Source organism: Marmota flaviventris, chromosome 3, assembly GCF_047511675.1.
Source record: "Marmota flaviventris isolate mMarFla1 chromosome 3, mMarFla1.hap1, whole genome shotgun sequence".
In the NCBI taxonomy this organism is placed as follows: Eukaryota; Metazoa; Chordata; class Mammalia; order Rodentia; family Sciuridae; genus Marmota; species Marmota flaviventris.
In genome coordinates this window covers 121,108,661-121,127,805 of record NC_092500.1, presented here as the reverse complement: position 1 = coordinate 121,127,805, position 19,145 = coordinate 121,108,661, and the positions used below count along the sequence as shown (strand labels likewise).

Here is a 19,145-nt window from a genome sequence, read left to right as displayed (position 1 = left end):
CACAGCAATTCATTGAGGACCTAAGCAACTTAGAAAGACCATGACTCAAAATTAAAAATAAAAGGTTGGGGATGTGGCTCTCAGTGGGTAAGTGCCCCTTGGTTCAATCCTTGGTACCAAACATAAAATTAAATTAAATAATAAAAAATGCTGGGGATAGTCCAGTAGAAGAGCACTCCTGCATTCCAGTCCCAGTACAATGCAATAAAAAGTAAATAAATAAAAAATAAAAATAAAATAGGTTCTGGGTGTAGCTCAGCACTAGAGAATGTGCTTGGCATGCTCCAGGCTTGGGTTCAATGCCCAGGACCAGAAAAACAAACCCAAACATACATATATCAAAACTTCACATTGTACATTGTAATTATATGTAATTTTTACCTGTTAATTATGCCTTAATAAAGCTGGGGTAGAAAGAGGTTATATAGCCAGGTACAGTGGTGCTCACATGTAATCCCAGCTACTCAGGAGGCTGAGGCAGGAGGATGGCAAGTTCAAAGCCAGCCTCAGCAATTTAGCAAGGTGCTAAGCAACTCGGCAAGACCCTGTCTCTAAATAAAATATAAAAAAGAAGGGCTGGGGATGTGGCTCAGTGGTTGAGTGCCCCTGAATTCAATCCCTAGCACTATTCAATGATCTTTGGATCTTTGAGGAAACACCAACATTTACATCTTCCTAACTCTTCATTCCTTCTTTCAATGTCCAAAATGTTTGTTTCAACCATTCCTAAGTTTATAATACTAGCAAATTATTTTCCAATAAATCTAACCATGTTCCCCAAACAGACAAACAAAAACTGGCAACTGGGATCCAATAGCCCAATAGATCTGACAAGAGCAGTAAGAGACACTGTTTCCCAACCTTTAGGTAAAAGGCAAACAACGTACTGTTTTTGAGATTTCCCCAAAGCTGCTTCCTCCCTTCCTCCCAGAGTGCATTGTGATTGACTCATTCCTACTCTCTCTTGCTCAGCTAAGATTCAGGTTGTTTCTCCCTTTTTTGTACAGTTCCGGAGATTGAACCCAGGTGAGCTCTACCACTGAACTACACCTCAGCCATTTTTATTTTTTATTTTGAGAGAGAGTCTTACTAAAATGCTGAGGCTGACCTCCTAAATTGCTGGGGATTATAGGCCTGCACCACTGTGCCCAGCTTCTTCAGCTTTTTCTTTTCTTTTCTTTAACTGGGGATTGAACCCAGGGGAGTTCTACCACTGAGCTATACTCCAGTCTTTTTTATGTTTAATTTTGAGACAAGATCTCACTGAATTGCTGAGGCTGGCTTTGAACTCAGGATCCTCCTGCCTCAGCCTCCTGAAAGGCTGGGATTATGGGCATGTGCCACTGCACCTGGCTTCTTTTTCCTTTTAAACCTCTGTCTCCTACTTTTCCTTAAGTGGACTCTTCATCTTGTGTTCCAAGAACAAAATGGACTGTGTGTGTGTGTGTGTGTGTGTGTGTGTGTGTGCGTTGTGCTAGAGATGAAACCCAGAGCTGGGTGCCTCCCACCCTCACACATGCCAGGCAAGTGCTCTACCAGGAGTCTTCTCCTTTATTTCTATAGAATAAAAGCAGTCAATAATTTGATAAGCATAATATTAGTTCTGTTATTTCTCTTTTTTTAAATATTTTCATTACTTTTTAGTTGTAGTTGGATACAAAACCTTTATTTTATTTATTTTTATGTGGTGCAGAGGACTGAACCCAGGGTCTCGCATGTGCTAGGTGAGCGCTCTACCACTGAGCCACAACCCTAGTCCAAAGTTCTGTTATTTCTTTATCAAAGAGAAGTAGAGGCCTGGAGTGGAGCTCAGTGGTAGAGTACTTGTCTAGCATGTCAGAGGTCCTGGGTTCCATCCCCAGTACGGCAAAAGAAAAAGGAAAAGCAGCTCTGGGTGTACTATATAGGGAATAGCACACATGACAGACTAAATCTGAACTGAGTTGTGTCCCCCCACCCCAAATTCACATGGTGAAGTGCTAACCCTCAGTACCTCAGAATATGAAAATGATTTGAGATAAGGTGTTCACAGAGGTGGTTAGATTAACAGGAGGTCATTGGGGTAGGCTTTAGTTCACTCTTGAGTGTTGTTCTTCTAAGAAGGTAAACATACACAGATCAAGGGATGGCCATGTAAGAACATAGGAAAGAGGGGTGTCTACAGGTCAAAAAGAGAGATCTCAAATAAACCAAACTTGCCAGTACCTTGACCCTGAACTTCCAGACTCCAGAACTATAAGAAATAAATTTCTGAGCTGAGCATGGTGGCACATGCTCATAATCCCAGCAACTCAGGAGGCTGATGCAGGAAGATCACAAGTTAGAGGTCAGCCTCAGCAACTTAGTGAGGCCCTAACCAACTCAGTGAGATCCTGTCTCTCAAAATTAAAAAGAAAAGAAAAGAAAAAATCTGTTATTGCAGCTTGAGCTGATTGATTTAGTAGTTTTCTAGATTGGGGAAAAAAAAAAAAAAACTGGTTTCTGACACCCAGAGGTTTAAGTTTGCACCCAAGTCTCAAATGGGGATTGTTTCTGAGATACCCAAGATCAGGTATCCAGGGCTGGGGTTGTAGCTCAGTATTAAAGCACTTGCCTTGCATGTGTGAGGCACTGGGTTTGATCCTCAGCACCACATAAAGATACTGTGTGTTCATCTACAACTAAATATACATATATTTTTAAAAAGGTCAGGTATCCAGAGTTGTCTTGAAAAAAATCAAAAGCAACCTACCCAGCTAAAATGTTTTTTAATCTTTATTTATTTATTTTTATGTAGTGCTAAGGATCGAACCCAGTGCCTCATAAGTACTAGGCAAATGCTCTACCACTGAGGTAGAGCTGGGGATGTAGCCCAGTGGTAAAACACCCCTAGGTTCACTTCCTAGTATCGCAACATCATCAAAAAATAAATTAATTAAGCCGGGCTCAGTAGTGCACACCTATGATCCCAGCAGCTCAGCTAAGCAGAGGCAAGAAAAAAACAGCTAAAATTCTCATCTTCAGTAAACCTGTTGGAGACAATATTCTGAAGATAAGTATTAATATGTGTATTATGACCTCAATGGGGATTAAACAATTTGGGTTTAAATTCCAGCTCTGCTACATAATAGACAAGACTCAGTTTCCTCATTGACTTTCCTAGTCCTTTTTATATTTTATTTGGACACAGGATCTCACTAAGTTGCTGAGGGTGGCTTTGAACTTGCAATCCTCTTGCCTCAGCTGAGCTGCTGGGATCATAGGTGTGCACTACCGAGCCCGGCTTAATTAATTTATTTTTTGATGATGTTGCGATACTAGGAAGTGAACCTAGGGGTGTTTTACCACTGGGCTACATCCCCAGCCCTTTTTGATTTTTATTTTGAGATTGTCCAGGCTAGTCTCGAACTCATCCTTCCAAATCATTGGGATTATAGGAATTGGTCACTGCACCCCAGCTGATTACTGCTTTAAGAAACTGTCAAGAGTTTCTTTCTTTCATTTTTATTTTTTGGTACCAGGTATTGAACCCAGTGGCATTTAACTACTCAACCACATCCCCAGCCCTTTTTAAATTTTTATTCTGAGACAGGGTTTCGCCAAATCACTGAGGCTGGCCTTGAACTCACGATCCTTCTGCCTCAGCTTCCTGAGCTGCTGGGATTACAGGTGTGAGGCACTGCACCCCACTGATTTAGTAGTTCATAAACCATAAACCAATATAAAAGTATAAACTTGGGGCGGAGGGTGTGGTTTAATGGTAGGGTGCTTGCCTAGCATGTGAGAGGCACTACTGAAGTACTAAAGCCATATTTCTATATTATGCTGATATAGTTTGTCCCAAGCACGCATTAATTAGCACCTTAGTATTTAAACTTGAACTTAGTTTTTAAAATCATTTTTCATTTCTGTTAGTACTAGGGATTGAACCCAAGCCTCATGTTGATCCTCCTAATTCCTCACCTTCCTCTGCCTATCATCCTTTTCCCTCAGACTGTTCTTCCTTCCTAGCCTTCCTGCCTCCAAGCTACAGAACTTCAAGACAATTATTCTTGAGAATCAGCCAGGCAGGGTTGCACAGGCCCGTGATCCTAGTAGCTCTGGAGGCTGAGGCAAGGAGGATCCTGAGTTCAAAGCCAGCCTCAGCAACTTAGCCAGGCACTAAACAACTGAGGGAGACCCTGTCTCCAAAAAAAAAGTCTGGGGATTTGGCTCAGTGATTAAGTGCCCTTGGATTCAATCCCCAGTACCAAAAAAAAAAAAAAAAGAAAGAAAGAAAATCATAACAACACAACAAGGGACAGAATCTAGGTAGAGAGTGTTTAGATATGAGACCCCTGAGGCTTGAGAGGCACCACATTAAACAAGAGATGTGTCATAAAAGGTGGTGATATGCCAGGAAAGCTCTCACCCCACTTGGTTCCTGATATCATTTGAATGTTGAATGTCCCTCAAAAGCCCATGTGTTAAAAACTTGGCCCCCAACTTGGTGCTATTGGGAAGTTGAGGAGCCTTTAGGAGGTGGGGCCTAGTGAGAAATCCTAGGTCACTGGGGGTATGCCCTCAAAGGGTTCTGTGGGACCCTGACCCTTCCTGTCTTTTTCTTCCTGGACATGAGGACAGTTTTACTCCCCCACTTGGAAACTCTAAAGCCAAGTGTGAGGCCCTGGGATCAGTCTCCACCAAAGGAAAAAAAAAATGAGTTACTAAAGTTCTCAGGCATTTATGAGAGTCATGCTGTAACACTAGGGTGCTTAATAAACAGGATGGTGCAGGAGTCACTCAGCCCTTTTAGACCTCCTCACCTATATTACATCAGTGTTGTTATTTTGTTATTTTAATGTGCAGCTTTGGTCACCAGGTGGTGCCATAAAACCATCTGAAGTCTGTAGTCCTCACAGCACTAACAGCAAATTATTATTGTGGCAGCCTAGGTTTTTGTAGATGGGGGAAAATCTACTGGTTGATCTGTTGATAGACTAGACTTTACTGCAGACTGAACCCAGGGACATCTGCCACTGAGCTACATTCCAGACCTTTTTTTTTTTTTTTTTTGAGACTGGATCTTGTTAAGAAGTTGGCCTCAAACTTGTAATTCTCCTGTCTCAAGACACTATACCCAGCAAGACAGGCATTTTTTTTTTTTTTTTTTCTTTTTTGCAGGGCCTCACACATGCTATGGAAGTACTCTGCCACTGAGCTACATAACCAGCTCAAGACTGAGGTCTGGTGTGGTGGTGCTCACCTGTAATCCAAGATACTCAGGCTGAAGTTGGATGATTGAGAGTTCAAGGCCACCCTCTGAAACTTAGAGAGACCCTGGTTCCCAAAATAAAAGGACTAGGAATATAGCTTAGAGACAGAGTGTCCCTGGGTTCAATCTCCAGAACCAAGAAGAGACACACCAGCCATGATGACAAGGAGACAGAGCAGCAGAGAGTGCATCAGGATGCAGTGTGCACAAGGCAAGGAAATAGGTCTCAGGAGATGGGACACAAGCTGGCTAGTCCCAGGTCAACCCCTGGCTGGGCAAAGAGCAGGCATATGGAGTGAGGATATGGGCAAGGGCCGTTCTACTCAGAGAAGGAGCTGGAGGCCAAGGAAAAGGGCAGCTCCCAGTGTCCCAGCATTTCCTCTGTGGAACAATGTTACTGTAACTGAACTGACAAATGTCAACTCATCTCATAATTGTACTGGTAAAATAAAAGACATTTATTTTTTCAAAATCAGCTGGGCACTGTGGCACATGCCAGTAATCTCAACAACTCTGGAAGCTGAGGCAGGAAGATCCCCAGTTTGAGGCCAGCCTCAGCAACTTCACTACAGACCCTGTCTCAAAATAAAAAGGGCTGGGGCTAGGGTTGTGGCCCAGTAGCAGAGCACTTGCCTCACACATGTTAGGTGCTAGGTTCGATCCTCAGCACCACATAAAAATAAATAAATAAAATAAAGGTATTGTATCCAACTACAACTAACATTAAAAAAAAAAAACCGAATGCTAAGCTAGGTGTGGTGGCACATGCCTGTAATGCCAGTGGTTCGAGAGGCTAAGGCAGGAGGATCGTGAGTTCAGAGCCAGTCTCAGCAACTTAGCCAGGCCCTTAGCAACTCAGTAAGACCCTGTCTCTAAATAAAATATTAAAAGGGGGAATTGAGCACAGGCTCCAGCTCTCACCCTGCTTCAGGCTCCTGCTTTTTTCCTGTGTCTTATTATTGCCATGACACTGCTTTGTGCAGGGAGACCTACTAAAGATTTGTGAACATATGCTTTCTTTTCAACTTATCAATATAAGGTAGCGCTTAAAATGTGAATTCTTAGAGGTGGGGGAGGGGTCTTTTACCATTAGACACTTCACTTGTTTGGCAGCAATGACTATAAAAGACATCCTGAAGGCTCAGCAGTGCAGTGTCCAGGTGATATAAAGGCTGCTCTCTGTAGCCTGTCAGCTTAGCTCTGGGTCCTGCTACCAGTAAGCTCTGGTGTCACATGGATGATGTGCCTTGGTAGCCTCCAAAATAGACGGCTCAGTCTGCAGCCTCCTGCTCTACCCCAGGTCCAAAGTTTGTGCTGATACTGATCACAAAGACCTTATCAGCTCACTGCTGACAGGATGAAAGATTTCACTAGAGACCCTGACAGAGGAACTGTGAGGGATGAGATCAGGAGAAAGATGACGTTCATATTTTTATAAAATTATCATTTATTTCTGTAGCATACAAAAGGTATAAATACGATTTATGTAAAACCAATCACCTGCACACTCAAGACGAGAGTACATGAAACTGGGGTCTGTAGCTTTCTGAGCCAGAGAGAGTAGGAAGAAGCAGGATCAGATCCAGTCACCCCACCGTAGGTCCTCCATTCCCAGACACTGTTATCTTAGGACAGGAAATCAGTGGACAGCTTTCTACTTCAACAAGGGTCACTTGTTAGACGGTACATCAGCACGGTGGGGACAGAGGTATGACAGGCTTTCGGGCACTTTTATAAATGAGGCACTTTATGGGAAGCATGCCTGAGGTGGAAACCAATTATGTCGAAACAAGCAGGCCGCCTTGCCAGTAGGGGATGAGCATGAGATCTCCTCATCTCCCGGATCTCCTGTCTTTATGTGGCTATTTGATGTGGAGAAAGGAGCAGCAACAGGAAGCAGGGATGAAAGGAGGGAAATATCACAGAGCCGCATCAGATTCCTTGCCTCATGCTGGCAAACAGCTCAGTGCCCAAAGGCTTGGGAGTTGAATGATGCTCAATATAGAACTCACAGAGTTTTTGGATTCTCAAGTTCAGATACCACTGTGGTGCCCATGAATTTGTGTAAGAGTCATAATTTGCTGGGAGGAGCTCATACCTGAAAGACTCAGTAGAAATCTTAGGATCTGAGAGGAAAAGTGACGGGAGCAGCATCTGCACTGATGGACCAGCCTTAGGGGGCTAGTGACATGGACATCAAGAAGGGCCCAAAGCTCTTCCCAGAAAGGTGTGCAGAGCTCAAGAGGCAACTAGCGGTATTCACCAAATCTCTTCTGCCACCTCTCTTGACAATGACACTGATATAGTTCCTGCACACAATGTTCCCTTATTTCTTGCAATGTGTGCAGGTGTGTGTGGCCTTCTACACTAGTGGCACCATGGTGTCACAGCTGTGGGAGGCACAGTGGGTTGAGAAGGAGGGCAACTATCAAAGGACTCTCAGTCTTCACTAGAACTAAGTCCCCTCTGGAGTGTGTGCTTTCAGCCTAAACTGAAACGACAATTAAAGAAAATTTTCACATCGTTGATCACAAATCTTGTCACAGCCACTGAGATTGCTGCCTACCCACCTACCCTGAGGGAAGAAAACAAGGGGAACTGTGATGTTAGAACCTTCCCATTCCATGGAAAAAGAAGCTGGTCCCAAGAAACAAATACTACACTCCCTCTGATAAAGAAAACACACTTCTAAGCTGGTTTCCTGGTGCACATAAGGTCTTCTTCCAGGGGAGTACAGTGCAGGCTCTACCTTCTCTTATGATGAGAGAGCAGAATTCAGTCACCTGTGTGGGCTCAAAATGATCACTAACTTTGGGTTTTCTTGGTCCCTATGGTAGACAACAATCTAGAGCCACTGGCACCAAAACAAGGTAAAAGCTACATAACAATGGCTGTAGCACAAGTACCCCTTAAGGTACAATCCGTAAAACTGTTGCTCCTGGGTGTCATTTTCTACTCACGATTCCATGATCACAGACAGGCCCCTTCTGGAAGATGTTCAAGCCCACAAAGCATATGGATATACCTGAAGCAGGAGTTGGCAAACTGGAGCCCACAGGCCAAATCTGGCCTGCTGCCTGTTTTTGTAAATAAAGTTTTATTGGAACACAGCCACACTTGTTTGTGCATGAAATATCTATGGCTACTTTTGCACTGCAAAGGCAGATTTGAGTAGCTGTGAGAGAGATTATTAGGCCATTTGAAGGCAAAGTTTGTAGGCTCTTGCCCGGGAGACTAAAGGCAATTTAGGAAACAAACCATCACTCTCTGAAAAGGCCTTCTAAAAAAGAGACCCAAGTATTTAATCATTAGAATCTGATTCTGCTGCAAATCTCCAAGCATAAGAATCTCACTCTTGAGGCACAGAATCTGTTGGGTGATAACTTCAGGAGCCACTAATGAACTCCTGACAAGAATCTGTCTGTGCTTTAAACCCTCTCTCACCCAAAATAAGCTAAGCTGTGATCCCTGACCAAGTCTCTGGAGCTCGGAGAAGGGTGTGTGTGTGTACATGTAATACATACATGTGTATATGCATGACTGTGTACACACACACACACAGAGGGGTCATTCCAAAAGAGTCATACTCTTGCTCTTCATGTTCTACAAGGTCAAGGTGGCGATTTCCTGCTCCTAAAAGCTCTGTAGCAAGCGAGCTCAGCTCTGATTGCTTTTTTACTCGCACGCTAGCTTGCTGTCAAAGCTAGAAAGCCCAATAGCGAAGGCCTGAAGTGCACACAGCGGGTAGTTGTAGTCCAGCGTGAACACATCATCTGCCACACGTCCAAACTGCATGACTATGTAGTCAGCTAGAAAAAGAAAGAAATTTGGAGGTTAGACCATAATGTGATTGTACTAGGGAAAAACCCAATATATTTTTAGATACAGGGGACAAAACAAAACTCAGGATCAGTTTATCACCAGTTCTCTTTAAATTAGAAAACTGAAACAAAGTGGGTATGGGCTAGGGCGTAACTCAGTGATTTCCATGTGATTAACATATATTGATGCCCTGAGTTCAATCCCCAACATGAAAGAACCTAAAACAAAACCAAAACAAAGAAAAAGAAATGATACAATAGGAAATATATAGAGGATACAAAAGCTTTGTTTTCTTTTGTTTGGTACTAAGGATTGAACCCAGGGTTGCATTCCTAGCCCTTTTTATTTTGAGACAGGGTCTTACCAAGTTGGAGAGTCTGGCCTCAAAACTTGCAATCCTCCTGTCTCAGCCTCCTGAGTCACTAAGATTAACAAGCATGTATTGCCATGCCTGGCTTCAACAACAATTGGGAAGTTTTCTTCTAAAAGTCTAGTTTTGTCTTTCCAGACAAATCCTTTCTTTCTGAAGTAATTCTCTCCTGAATATAATTTCCTATCAGTTATAGGAAGCAATCATTTCTGTCTTGTCAGAACCCTGTCCCCATTCCCACAAAGCCCTTCCTGTGGCTTACGGTCATTTTCGTGAACTATCTGGAAGTTCTTCACAGATGCCTGAGTTACCCGGCCGTGAAAGTTCAGCACATAGGACTGAGTGTCGTCATTCCAGACTGGGGCCTTATTGTGCAGTTCAATCAAGTTCTCCATGGTTTTGTTTTGCCATTTTGAAAGCAAACTCTCATGATCCTGGTGGAAGGTAAAATCATTACTTTGTACTGAGAAGTATGATAACAAATTTATTTTATTTTAAGGCAGAAGTAGGTAAATATTTTCTCCATTTCAGAAAGGGTAAATTAAGAGTTAAATTCAACACTAAGCCAGGTTGTTGTTGTTGTTATTTATTACATATGATCCAGCATTTCTCTTTGCAGAAGAAATGATTTCAAGTCAATGACTTCACTAGCATCTCTGGAACTGCAATTATCCTGAGAATTTGGGCGACGGCTCTCCTAAAGAAGAGTGTGAGCATATTCCAGTTCAGGATCTGAATGAATCAACACTTTCTCTGTGCTGATCTCTTCTGTGTTATGTCATTGTCTTTTTGAGCCCTTTGCCAATCAAGCCTGTCCTTACTTACATTTCGTGGCCGAAACGGGATTCGCTCATGATTCATATTCATCCCTGGAATAATCACAGACATTTTCCTAGGGCCTTTAAATCCAAGCACATTTGTTTCCTGGAAGATGGGAAAATAAAGCACAATTTGAAAGCAGAAAAGAAAAAGAGACCATGTCTGTCCTAACATGAGGCTTCCTTAGGCACACACATGCTGCCAATGGGCCGGGCTCTGGCTCAGCAGAGGAGTGCTCGCCTGGCGTGCGTGAGGCAGTGGGTACGACCCTCAGCACCATATGGAAATGAACAAATAAAACAGAGGCCTGCTGTCCATACACAACTAAGAAAAATCAAAAAAAAAAAAAAAAAAGAAAATACGGACGATGGCTGGGTGCAGAGGTGCACTCCAGTAACCCCAGACACATGGAAAACTGAGGCAGATAGATCACAAGTCAAAGGCCAGACTTGGCAACTTAGTGAAACCCTGTCTCAAAATTTAAAAATGCAAAGGGCTATGGGTGGAGCTCAGTGGATAAGTGCCCCTGAGTTCAATCCCCAGTACCAACACACCGGCAAACGGTAACAATGTCAAGAATACCAAAAATAATTTTATTACTTTGTGTAATTAAATAAAGAGGATGAAAATTAGGAAGCTTGGTCAGTGGCATGTGCCTATAATTAATCCCAGACACTTGGGAGGCTGAATCAGTCCTTAAACCCAGGAGTTCAAGGATAGCCTGGGCAACTTGGTAAGACTATCAAGAATAAAAGAGCCAGACACGGTGGTGCATGTCTGTAATCCCAATGGCTCAGGAGGCTGAGGCAGGAGGCCATCTTCAGCAATGGTGAGGCACTGAGCAACTTAGTGATGAGACCCTGTCTCTCAATAAAATACAAAAAAAAAAAAAAAAGGAAATCAAGTTGAGAAATGGAAAGAGGGAAGGAAGAGAGGGAGGAAGAAGGGAAGAAAAGAAGGAAGGATTAAAAGCAAAGAGATGGTTTTACTGTATTCTAACTTCTGGTCAATGGAGAAAAGGTCAGGAAGGGCTGAATTAAGTGGCATTAGGAAAAGAGAAGAGTAGATGAGGCAAGAAACAGCACAAAAGTCAAAAATAATTCCTACATAAATAATTTCACAATTAAACAATCAAAACATGAATATGTGAATAAAACGATACCAGCAGCAGAAAGAGGGATCAGAGAAATGGAAACGAGCCTGGAGGGCGGCTGGCGGTGGCACCAGCAGGGTGCTCGGGGTGAAGGAGAAAGGGTATGCTGGGAGGGTCACTTACATAGCAGATGGCGGCCAGCTCCTGCCGCGTGTGCGCCTTTTCAACCAGACCCTGGGCCCTGACTGGGCTGACTCCATGGTCATACACTGTGAACTTGGTCCCCATGAGATTGGATCTAGTGTCAGGAGAAAAAGGCACAATGGGATCTGTGTATTTTCCTAACTAGGAGAGAAGAGGTTAAGCAGTAGAAGGGAGGCCTAGCTGTCTGCTCTCCAAATGCTCAAAGGGTCATCATCACTTTTTCAAAGATCTTTCATTAGACAAGGAAGGGACTTAAGATTTTCTTTTAACGTTGTTGTTTTCGTTTTTGATTCCACATCTATACATACTGATTGTGAAAACTAAAAAGCGTATGGACTGTTCTGAAACCATAGGAATGAAGGTATCAGAAATAATAGGATAGTGATATAAGGCTGCTGTCACCTGAGTTTGCCAATGTAACTTTCCCCTTCACGAGATAAATCTGTTGCATCAGTGGAAATCAGGTAGTTGGATGTTTTGCTCTTCTTCCGCTTTCTACCTGCAAGAAGAAATATCTGGAAAAAGAAAACGTGTCAATCAAAAAATGAAATCAAGTGAACCCCCAAGGTTCCGCCTATTACTTCAGCAAATGTTTTACAAATATCTACCATGTACCAAGCACTCAATCTTTGGGTCATTTCCCTTTCCCTTTCCCCTTTTCCTTTCCTGCCTTTCTTCCCTCCCTCCCTCCCTTCCTTTCTCCGTCCCTCTCTTTCCCTTTCTTTTTTTCTTAATGGGAAACTGCTTTCCCTTTATTTAGACTTTAAGGAGAAAAAAACAAACTTTGGTCATATGCTACCATTATTTTGCGGTGGGGAGGGGGGTACCAGGGATTGAACTCAGGAGCACTCGACCACTGAGCCACATCCCCAGCCCTTTTTGTAATTTTATTTTGAGACAGTTTCTCACTGAGTTGCTTAGCACCTTGCTTTTGCTGAGGCTGGCTTTGATCTTATGATCTTCGTACCTCAGTCTCCTGAGCTGCTGGGATTACAGGCATGTGCCACCATGCCTAGCTACATGTTACCTTTAAACTGGTGCTGGGGGTTGAACCCAGGGCCTCATGCACACTAGGCAAGTGCTCTACCACTGAGCTACACCCCAGCACTCTTTTCCTGTTTTCTAAATCTTTCATGCTTCTCAGAATTCAATATCAGGAAGTCTGGGAGTATGGCATAGAGCAGAGGGCTTGCCTAGCACGCGTGGGACCCCGGGTTGAGTCACTAGCACCAAAACTATCACAATTTCCTTCCTGTCCATTTTTATTTACTTTTTATAGTTGTAGATGGAAGAATGCCTTTATATTATTGTTTATTTTTATGTGGTGCTGAGGATTGAACCTAGTGCCTCACACATGCTAGGCAAGCGCTCTGATACTGAGCTACAGCCCCAGCCTGCCTCCTGTACATTTTTAATGAACTCACTAACTTGACTCTCCATATAAGTCTTTACACCTTTATTTTTAAAACTTCCAGTAACTTCTAAAAGAATCATCATCTAATGCCATGAAAAAGTCTTTTCATCTGTAGGAGAGACAGGATCCTAAACACCTTCCTGTAGCTGTTTTTGAAAACTTCTTTTTGTATTTTGTTGTTGTGTTAAGTCCCTGTGGCTTTAGTGATTGTAGGTGTTAACATGCTGGTATATTATTAACCCTCAATAAGTAGTGTTTATATGAATAATATCTACCATCATCATCTCATTTCTAAGCACTTAAAATCATCCACTTATATCTAGAATTAGTCCAAAATGCTCTGCTTATTAGCAAGTATTAAATTGCTTCAAACTTGCTGGGCATGGTGCACATGCCCATAATCCTAGTAACTTGGAAGGCTGAGGCAGGAGGATTGTAATTCCCAGGCTAGCCTCAAAAAAAAAAAAAAAAAAAGAACTGGTGATGTAGCTTAGTGGTAACAGTGGTAAAGAGCCCCTAGGTTCAATCCTCAGTATCTGCCACCCACACAATTTGCCTCAAACATAAATTAGAATGTCTAGGCTAAGAAACAAGACATTTAACTTGCATCTCTTTTCATATTTCCAATTCCTCCTATTCCCTAAAACTTGTTCTCCTTTCCATGTCCTGTTCTACCAAGATAAAAAGAAAAACTAACCAAAACTAAATAATAGGAGAGGGGGGAAAAGAATTACATTAAAACTTTCTCTAGGGGCTGGGGTTGTGGCTCAAGTGGTAGCTCGCTTGCCTAGCATGCTTGAGGCACTAGGTTCAATTCTCAGCAGCACTACATAAAAAATAAAATAAAGATATTGTGTCCACCTAAAACTAAAAAAAACCCCCAAAAAACAAAAACCTTTCTCTAGGGCTGCATAGCTCTGTGCTAGAGTACTTGCTTGGCATGTGCAAAACCCTAGGTTCCATTCCCAGCATGAAAAAAAAATTCTCCTCTATTTATCCTACATACTGATAAGTCTTTTCCCTGGGGCCAGGCAGGGGTGGGGAAGGATAGATCCTGGCTATTTGACTATAGTTCTTTGAAGACAATGAAAACACTTATGGGGATTAACACACAATCCACTTCCAACCAACTAGATAACTATCAGCTTTATCTCCCTGTTGTGAGGCTCACCAATAATCTATTCCTGCAAGTCTTCTCAAGAGTCTTCTCAGGGGCTCAGTGGAAGTGCTTGCCTAACAAACCCTGGGGTCCATCCCCAGCACCACAGAAAAAGAGGGGAAAAAGTTGTCTGAGGAATCAATTCTCATACCTTCCGATTCTCATCTTTTTCCAGGTGCATAAAGTAAGTGGGAAAGAGACCCCGATCCATTCCTTTTTTATCCCTGGTTATCCGACACTTCACTGTGACACCTCGAGGGGCGGGACTATAGGCAAAATCCTCCAAATTCTCCACTTCTCCCAGCTGGTTGTCAACCTGCTGGGACACAGCACTGGAAGCTCCTGGATCCTGAAAGGATTACCACACATGAGCAATAGGCTGGGTAAGAAAACCTCAGACTCTCTGCAAAAAGTACTGATTTCTCCCTTGTCTCTAGTCTTCCAACAAAACACAAGACACTACATAACCAAACAAGGCATGGATATTCAGAGTAATGAAGACACTTAATAAAAAACAGGACATGACCTTACAGTGGCTAACCTAAGACAGAACAATTGAAGTCATAATTTCTAAGTCTAAATTTGAGTTTACAACTTTTGAAGGAATCCTCAATCAGTAATCATATTTAATACATTTGATTATTTGGGAAATAGCCAAATTAGCTCCAAAGGAAGAAGTTTCAGAACTACATACTGTGGTTGATTTCTGGCTGGATGCAGAACTGGGTCTCTCTGTTTCTGAATATGGTGACTGTGAACTTAGTTTTTTTCCTTCTTCTTCCTCACCATCAGTATCCTCCTCATCAAAGTTCAAACTGCTTGAGATACCTGGCAGAAAAGTAAATATTGACAACAATGGCTTAAAAAAAGAAAATCTTTTAAACAAAGATAAGTTTAAGCATATATTGCTTAAAATATTCCTAACCCAGCTAGGGATTCAGCTCAGTGCTGCTGCACTGTAGGAGCACGTGCCCAGCCTGCGCAAGGCTTGGCTTCCATTCCTAGCACCACCAAAGACAGAAAGAAAAAAGGAAAGAAATCCTAACTATTCTGACCCAAAACACAAGATGTTTTACCCCAAATCTGACAATTCATATTCTCATACCCCTCCTTATTTTTTTTCCCTTTCCACTAATGCCACCCCAATTTAGCTGTTTAAAACATCGAGTCTGCCGGGCATGATGGTGCAGGCCTATAATCCCAATGACTGGAGAGGCTGAGGCAGGAGGATCACAAATTTGAGGCCAGCCTCAACAACGCAGAGTGAGGCCCAAAACAACTTATTGAGACCCTTTCTCAAAACAAAAAATAAAAAGAGCTGGGGATGTGGCTCAGTGGTAAAGCACCCATCAGTTAACTCCCCAGTACCAAATAAATAAATAAATTTTTTTTAATTTATAAAATAAAACATATCTAATGGAAAAACTTATTTACAAATCACCCATCTGATAAAGGGGTTAATGTCTAACAAATAAAGAACCCATACAACAATAACAAAAAAAGCAAGTCAAGTAAAAAATGGACAAAGGTTATCAGCAGATGAATGGATTTTTTTAAATGTGGTATATAAACACAAGGGAGTTTTATTCAGCCATAAAGACGAAAAAATTAAATGTCATTTTGGAAAGCAGTATGGAAATTCCTTAGAAAACTTGGGGTGGAACCACCATTTACCCAGCTGTCCCACTCCTCAGTTTATACCCAGAGACTTAAAATCAGTATACTACAGTGATGCAGACACATCAATGTTTATAGCAGCTCAATTCATAATAGTTAACTATGGAACCAACCCAGATGCCCTTCGATAGATGAATAGATAAAGAAACTGTGGTATACATACACAATGGAATATTACTCAGTCTTAAAGAAGAATAAAACTAGGACATTTGCAAGTAAATGGATGGAGTTGGAGAATATCATGCTAAGTGAAATAAGCCAATCCCCAAAAACCAAAGGCCAAATGTTTTCTCTTATAGGCGGATGCTGATCCATAATGGGAGGGCCTAGGGAAGAATGGAGGAACTTTGAATTGGTCAGAGAGAAGTGAAGGGAGGGGAGGGGATGTGGGAGTGGGAAGGGTGGTGGAATGAGATGGATATTATTACCCTATGTACACGTATGACTGCATGAACAGTGCGACTCTGCATCGTGTACAGCCAGAGAAATTAGAAGTTGTGCTTCATTTGTGGACAACAAGTTGAAATGCATCCTGCTGTAATGTAGAACTAATTAGAACAAATAAAAAAGGGGAAAAAAGGTTTATCTAAAAAAATTTGTAGGAAAATGGATAGAACTTGAGAACATTATGTTAGTGAAATAAGTCAAACTCTGATCAAGGATTATATGTTTTCTTTCATATGTGGAAGATAGAGAAGAAAAAGGAAAAGAAAGGTAGGTGGTATCTCATGAAAATCAAGGGGAAATCAGTAGACTAGAGAAAAGGGATGGGGTAGGTAAGGAAGGCAGGCAGTGCTGGGGAGCCAAATTATATTGTTTTATTGTGTGTATATATGAATATGTAACAACAAATTCTATCACAGTATATAGCTATAATGCACCAATAAAAATGTGAAAAATTGAAAGAAAATGGGCAAAGGACTTAGACATTTCTCCAAAAAAGATGTATACAAGAAAATAAGCACACGAAACATGTTCAACATCAGTAGTAATAGGGAAATCAAATCAAAAGCATAAGATACCACTTCACACCACTAGAAGGCTATTATTAAAAAGAAAAAAAGGGGGGGTGATAAGTATTGGCCAGGATTTATAAAATCTGGAGCCCTTGTGCATTGCTAGTAGCAAGGTAAAATTATGTAGCACCTGCAGAAAAATGATAGGGCAATTCCTAAAAAAAGTCAACACAAAATTACCATGTAACCCAGCAATTCCATTTCCAGGTATATACACAAAAGAATTGAAAGCAGAACCTGAACAGGTATTTGTTCAAAAATGTTCACAGCAGCAATATTCAATATATTCAGCAGATGGCAACCATACAATATCCATCCACTGATGAATAAAAGAACAAATTATGGTAGATGCATACAATGCAATTATTATTTGGTCTTTAAAAAGAATGACATTCTGATAAATGACAACACAGGCAAACCCAGACATTATGCTAAATGAAATAAGCTAGATACTAAAAAGACAATCTTGTATGATTTCATTTATATGAAGTACATAGAACAGGAAAATCTGTAGAGACAGAAGGGATAATAGTGGTTGCTAGGAAGTGGGAGCAGGGAGAAATGGGGAATTATTTTGAATAAGTATGGAGGAAGAAGTTCTTAGATGACAAAAAGTTCTGGAGATGTTCTGGTGACAGTTGTACAAGACTGTAAATGTACTTCATGCCACTCAACCTTACACTATAAAATGGTAAATTTTGTTTTATGATGTATTGACGTATTTTTCATAACACACACACACACACAATCAATGATTGCCTATTTTCTAGATCAGTTACTTTTTTATTTTTCTGTATTTTGCTTATGTCTAGTCAACTAACTCCAGTTAAGATATTTAAAATACTACCTAAAATTCATGCAGAATCTTTCATAATCTTTTTTTCTTTTCTTTTTCCCCCAGTGCTGGAGATGAAACCCAGGGCCTTTGCACATGCTAAGCAAGCACTCTACCACTGAGGAACATCCCCAGGCTTATAAAAACTTAAAACTGTTGAGATGAAAACACTTTTTTTCATTGTTTTCCTCAGATTTACTAGAGTTTGAGTAGGAGATCCTGGCAGTATTATTTTTGTTTTGTTTTTTGTTTGTTTATAGGACATACAGTCTAGAGAGGAATACAAATGTAAATGGAAGTGTGACATAAAGTGTAACATGTGAGATAAAAGCATAGTGCTCAGACTTACAGTTGGGAGGAGGCGGCTCAGGGAAAATTATTTCCTTAAGACAAAGCAGCAAAAATAGGACCTAAACTAAATTTCCTTTTTTCTTGTGTCCATAGACTGAAGTGACTCTTATATAATAAGATTTATATAATAAATCATGATTTATATAATAAATCATGGGTTTACAAGCAGATTTAACAACAGTGTGGCTTTTTCTCCAAACCACTTCCTGCCCACATTCAACCATCTTAGATGAAAGAAAATTATGATCTATCCTTACATAGTGCATAAATGTATTAGCTTTATTCAAGGACACCCAAGGATAAGACAAGGCTAGTTAAAACTCAATCTCAAGTGGAAACATATGTCCACACAAAAACTTACCCAATAGTCCCCTGTTATCTGTGATTTCAGTTACCACAGGCAACCATAGCCCAAAACCATTAAAGGGAAAATTCCACATTTTGAGAGAGAGACCACATTCACATCACTTTTTTTTTTTTAGGTATGGATGGACGTAACACAATGCCTTTATTTTTATGTGGTGCTGAGGATCAAACCCGGGTCCTACCTGTGCTAGGTGAGCGCTCTACCACTGAGCCACAATCCCAGCCTCAACACATCACTTTTATTACACTACATTGTTACAATGGTTCTACTTTATTAGTAGTAGCTGTTAATCTCTTTCCGTGCCTAATTTATACTTTACTTTTTATCATAGGTATGTAGGTATAGGAAAAACACAGCATATATATGGCTTCAGGCATCCATAGGGCATCTTAAAATATGTTCCCCACGGATAACAGAGGCTACTCTACATTAATACTCATAGCAACATTATTCATAATAGAGCCTGGTATGCTGGTGCTCGCTTGTAATCCCAGCAACTCCAGGGGCTGAGGCAGGAGGACAGCAAGTTTGAGCTCAACAACCTCAACCAACTTAGTGAACCTCAGAAACTAAGCAACTTAATGAGACACTGTCTCAAAATAAAAAAATAAAAAGGATGTAGCTCAGTGGTAAAGCACTCCAGGGTTCAATCCCCTGTACAAAAAAAAAAAAAAAAAATCACAATAGACAAAAGTAGGACAGGGGCTGGGGATATGGCTCAAGCGGTAGCACGCTCGCCTGGCATGCTTGCGGCCCGGGTTCGATCCTCAGCACCACATACAAAC

General features: G+C 41.4%; 1 protein-coding gene and 1 non-coding gene across 3 annotated transcripts in view; both read right to left on the bottom strand.

Annotated features, from left to right (window-relative positions):
• Positions 1-7,389: 7,389 nt before the first annotated feature.
• Tulp3 (TUB like protein 3) overlaps positions 7,390-19,145 on the bottom strand; it is a 66,267-nt gene continuing 54,511 nt past the window's right edge. For both annotated transcript variants that reach the window (XM_027951066.2, XM_071610319.1), the window contains 7 exons: positions 14,809-14,942; positions 14,266-14,463; positions 11,944-12,056; positions 11,521-11,635; positions 10,251-10,349; positions 9,688-9,859; positions 7,390-9,042 (listed from right to left, as the gene is read on the bottom strand). In XM_027951066.2, coding sequence (XP_027806867.2) covers positions 8,909-9,042; positions 9,688-9,859; positions 10,251-10,349; positions 11,521-11,635; positions 11,944-12,056; positions 14,266-14,463; positions 14,809-14,942 — 965 coding nt within the window. In that variant the 3' untranslated portion in view covers positions 7,390-8,908. The remainder of the gene's footprint in view (positions 9,043-9,687; positions 9,860-10,250; positions 10,350-11,520; positions 11,636-11,943; positions 12,057-14,265; positions 14,464-14,808; positions 14,943-19,145) is intronic.
• On the bottom strand, positions 12,574-12,647 carry Trnat-agu (transfer RNA threonine (anticodon AGU)). The gene has a single exon. It is a non-coding gene; the product is annotated as a tRNA-Thr (tRNA).